Source organism: Cynara cardunculus (assembly GCF_001531365.2).
Source record: "Cynara cardunculus var. scolymus isolate 2C chromosome LG 1, CcrdV1, whole genome shotgun sequence".
NCBI classification, from domain to species: Eukaryota; Viridiplantae; Streptophyta; class Magnoliopsida; order Asterales; family Asteraceae; genus Cynara; species Cynara cardunculus.
In genome coordinates this window covers 25,106,096-25,110,602 of record NC_037528.1, presented here as the reverse complement: position 1 = coordinate 25,110,602, position 4,507 = coordinate 25,106,096, and the positions used below count along the sequence as shown (strand labels likewise).

The window sequence follows — 4,507 nt, the reverse complement described above, 5'->3', positions numbered from 1 at the left end:
GGCCCGGCCCGGCCCGAAAATTCAATTAATTTTATAAATAAATGTATTTTTAAATAATTTTATAATGTACTTTTATAAGAAAACATAATTTTAATTATATTAAAACGCATTTTTAAAATGTATTTGAGTGAACAAATTGTAAATTTTATAATGTATTAAAAATATATATCATTAAAAAAATAAAATAAAAAATCTTATTTTTTTAATGAAGGACCGGTTGGGATCGGGACCGGGACCGGCGGCCCATAACCGGTTATAAAGTACCTATACCGGTCCTATTATTTTCGACCGAGACCGGGACCGGTTACGCCGGGACCGGTTATGACCGATTATGAGAATGATGAGGACCGATTGGGATCGGTCCGAGACTGGCCGGGACCGGTTTTTGGCCATCTCTATTCTCAACTATATAAATACATGGGATTGACATGAATGGGCTTTTTAATCCATCTGGGCTAGTGCAAAAATTTACATTTTCAGCCCAATATCAACAAATGTGTTATTTACCTTTATTTAAAAAAAAATCAAGAACGCTCATTTATTATTGGAAATCACATATGATAATACTCTTATGGTATGGAGCGACTTGGCCACGACCAAGGATCGTGCCAAAAGTCTGATTTCATTATCACATGTGATTCACTATTGTAAAATGGTGTTTATATATTTTTGTAAAATGAAGGTATTCTCGTCTAATTCGTTCTCTATATATATTGAAAACCAAAAATGCAGATGAAATCAAAATTCGTTATTTCTCTAATTTGTAAAATGATCTCAATCATCTTTTACAATTATTCAACGATGATACTAATGATACTTATATAAATCGTGAATCAAACCAAAATAAAACAAACTTTCCTTTCCTTCCTATCTTGGTGAACAGAAATAGAACCATTTTGCTTTCTGAATCAAATTGGAGAACCATTGTTCAAAATTTCTTTTATGAAAATTATGATCCAAAACTTTCGGAAACCAAAACAAAACGGGTTGTTTATCAAATGCATGCTTACCCAGTAAGTAATTAGAGCATCTCTAACAACATTTTTAAAATTAAAAAAAAAGTGAGTTTTTATTCTTTAAAATGCTCCAACAGCTTTATTATTTTGTTCTCTAAAATAGAGAATCATGGAGAAAACTCTAGATATAGAGAATTATTTAAAACTTGATGGTGGGATAGAGAAATTATTGTTTTATTCAATTCAACCAATGAGATTGAGTTATTATTTTTTATAAAAGTGTATTGAGATGATAAATTAGAGAATATTATAATAATATAATTTATGTTAAAATCTCTAAAATAGAGAATCTGTTGGAGATTAATGTAATTATTTTTAGAAAATTTAGGTTTTGGTTCTTTATTGTAGAAAAAATTATATAAAAAAAAAACTGTTAGAGATGCTCTTACCGGGTAAGCTCACTTACCGGATCACTTACCCTACTAGATGAACATGACAATGACCAAGACTCTTATTTGGTAAGCGAGATTGACGAATCTTACATGGCTAGTACTTATCGAGTAAATTGTTGCATACGATGTCGTCTTAATGGATTATAATCTTACCCGGTAATGTACGTAAGAGTATTGATTATTAACGATAAACGCTTATTATGTAAGCATTTGGATAAAAGACCCTTTTAATTTATATTTCTAAAATAAAAATAAAAACAAAATTGATTTTAGTTTGATACGCTTTGTAGTCAACATTTGTACCCAATATTCTCACATTGTTTCTTAAAGCATCCACATTGTGCTTATTGCCACGTCAACGTCTTTGATGATGTGAAACAAATATTTAAAAAATATATATAATAAAAATAATTGACACGAATCATATTAAATTTATTAATAATGTGTGAGGTTTTGGGAAAATCTTTAAAAAATAAAATAAAAATAAAAATAAAAATTGAGAGAAACTCTAATAACCATTCATCTCTACAGTATGCAAATGTACACATAAACAGTTGAAGATGTTTTATGGTTTTCTATGCTTGTGTACATGTGTATGCATACGGACAAATTACTTAAATGCACATGTGTGCATAACGTACAGATTAATGGTTATAAGAATGTTCCTCAACTTCTCATGGTTTTCTCCTAAACTTAATCAGACCTGTTAATGATAATAATTTGATTTGTGCCCAGTCACTTTGTGTGATTTCAGTTTATACTAAAAAAAATTGTAATAATAGTTGTTAAATATATGGTTTGTAAAATTTATTATGATTAAATGCTATTTTAAATATTTGAATATGAATAAAGAAATAATATTTAATGGAAATTTGAAAAAGGAAGCAATAATTCGCATTTATACCAAATAAAAAATGTAAAATTGGGTGTGGTTTTATTTTTGAGGATGAAATGAATGACATATAATGGTTGAGAATATGTTGAGGTGTTGATTTTGGAACTTATATTTGAACTCAGCCAACCTAATTATAATCGTCAATCACTATTGTTGTGTACTACAAAAGGTGAAGTAATGGCGAATAGTAAAAAGAGACGAGGGACGGTTGAAGATATTAAATTTGCTTGCCAATGGCAGCAACATTCAATGGGGGGTTTTTACATTTGACCCACCATGTGTTAGTAAAATGTGTCATCCAAAAATAAATTTATTTCACTATTTTGAATCACCCACTTTCCTTTCCTCTATCTATATATACTGTGGACTTGGGTAATTGTTTGCATTCTTACCTTTTTTTTCTAGATCATTTTCTTGTGAGCAAGTATTTTTGAAGGAGTGTTCATGGGTGTCCATGTGTTCTTTGTTGTTGTTGTGGTTTTTGTTATTTTGGCTGGTGATTATGGTGTAGTTTCAAGAGATGTGGTTAAGGGGGTAAGGGATGAGAAAGGTTTGTTGGGAAAATTTAAACGTGGTTTTAAAGGGGGTTTAGGAGGTGGTATTGGTGGTGGTGGTGGTGGTGGTGGAGGTCTAGGCATTGGCGGGAAAGGAGGGCTTGGTGGTGGTCTTGGATTCCATAAAGGGTTGGGAGGTGGTCTTGGGGGTGGTTTTGGCAATGATGGAGGTGGAGGTCTAGGTGTTGGTAGGAAAGGGAGGCTTGGTGGTGGTCTAGGATTCCATAAAGGGTTAGGAGGTGGACTTGGGGGTGGCCTAGGACACCATGGAGGGATGGGAGGTGGAATAGGAGTAGGAGGTGGGGGTCTAGGTGGGCTAGGTCCCCGTGGAGGTTTAGGAGGTGGTGCTGGACTAGGGGGAGGTGGAGGGCTTGGAGGTGGTGGACTTGGTGGTGATGGTGGTGGATTAGGAGGAGGTGGAGGGCTTGGAGGTGATGGTGGACTTGGTGGTGTGGGAGGTGGAGGGCTTGGTGGAGGTGGTGGAGGAGGACTTGGCGGTGGTGGTGGAGGAGGGCTCGGGGGTGGGAGTGGGTTTGGAGTTGGAGTTGGAGTTGGAATCGGAGGAGGCGGCGGTGGAGGTCTTGGAGGTGGCGGTGGTGGTGGATTTGGAGGAGGTGGCGGCGGCCATTAGGACTGTTGTCAATTTCGCTCGACATATATATTCCAAGAAGTCATTCCTCTACTAAGCTTAGTACTTCAAGTATTGAATCTTTAGCAGTTCTGTAAATTTCATCTGTGTTATATAGTTACTATGTTGAACGAGAATGCTTAATTTCCATTCATGTATCAGATATCGTTCGATTTGGTTCAATTTGATTCGATTCGACTTAATCACACTTGTTCCATTTGATTCGATTCGACTTAATCACACTGCAACAACGAAACCCAACCATAAAAAGTTAAGAATAAAGCTACTTTAATAGAATCAAAATGATGAAAAAAGAAATTGAAGTTGGAGCCAAGAGTGGAAGGAAGACAAGTGCTAAAATCCATGCCACCTACTGACCAATTATTTTTGAATCATGACACCAGAAAGGAGAAGTCATCTTTGTTAAAAGATTTCTGACCATGCCAAATCCAATAAGCCATGTCCCCATTACCATCACACTTCCCCACCATTTTTTGCTACATTTCAACCAAATCTATATTTTAAATCTAATAAACTAACATTTGGGTTGCTTACTTAAATACTTAACTGGTAAATGTTTATCGTTAGTAGTCAATATTATAATTTATTTTAACAGATGAGATTGTAATACATCAAAAAAGTATCGTATGCAATAATTTACGAGTCGTCAACCTCACTTACCGAATAAGACTCTCCATCTTTATCATACGGCCCCTTTAAATCTTTGTTACATTGAATGAGATATATTAAGAACAAATTAGGATTCACTCGGATGATCTAGAACGTTTTGACTTAATTAAATCGATCTAATTGGTGCATAGCAACAAAAATTTTGATCCGAAAATTCTAAAAAAATATCGGTTGCGATAAAATCTAATTGATTTGCTATCGAGTGGTATACCATTTTTCTTGAAATTAGTAATTAATGATTAACATGAAAATTAAATCTAAATTATCATCCCACAAAAGGCAAACCACAAAACAATTAGATTAAACACCCACATTATTTACCAACCAAAAAA

The 4,507-nt window shown here is 34.3% G+C and overlaps 1 protein-coding gene across 1 annotated transcript; it reads left to right on the top strand.

The window, feature by feature from the left end:
- The first annotated feature begins 2,747 nt into the window (after positions 1-2,747).
- Positions 2,748-3,488, top strand: LOC112526881 (glycine-rich cell wall structural protein-like). Its single transcript, XM_025137340.1, has one exon. It carries the CDS (start codon positions 2,748-2,750, stop codon positions 3,486-3,488), a length of 741 nt encoding a protein of 246 aa, XP_024993108.1.
- Positions 3,489-4,507: the final 1,019 nt, after the last annotated feature.

What these genes read in the sequence shown, in the direction of transcription:
- LOC112526881 (XM_025137340.1), top strand. Translation starts at nt 2,748, where the DNA reads ATGGGTGTCCATGTGTTCTTTGTTGTTGTTGTGGTTTTTGTTATTTTG.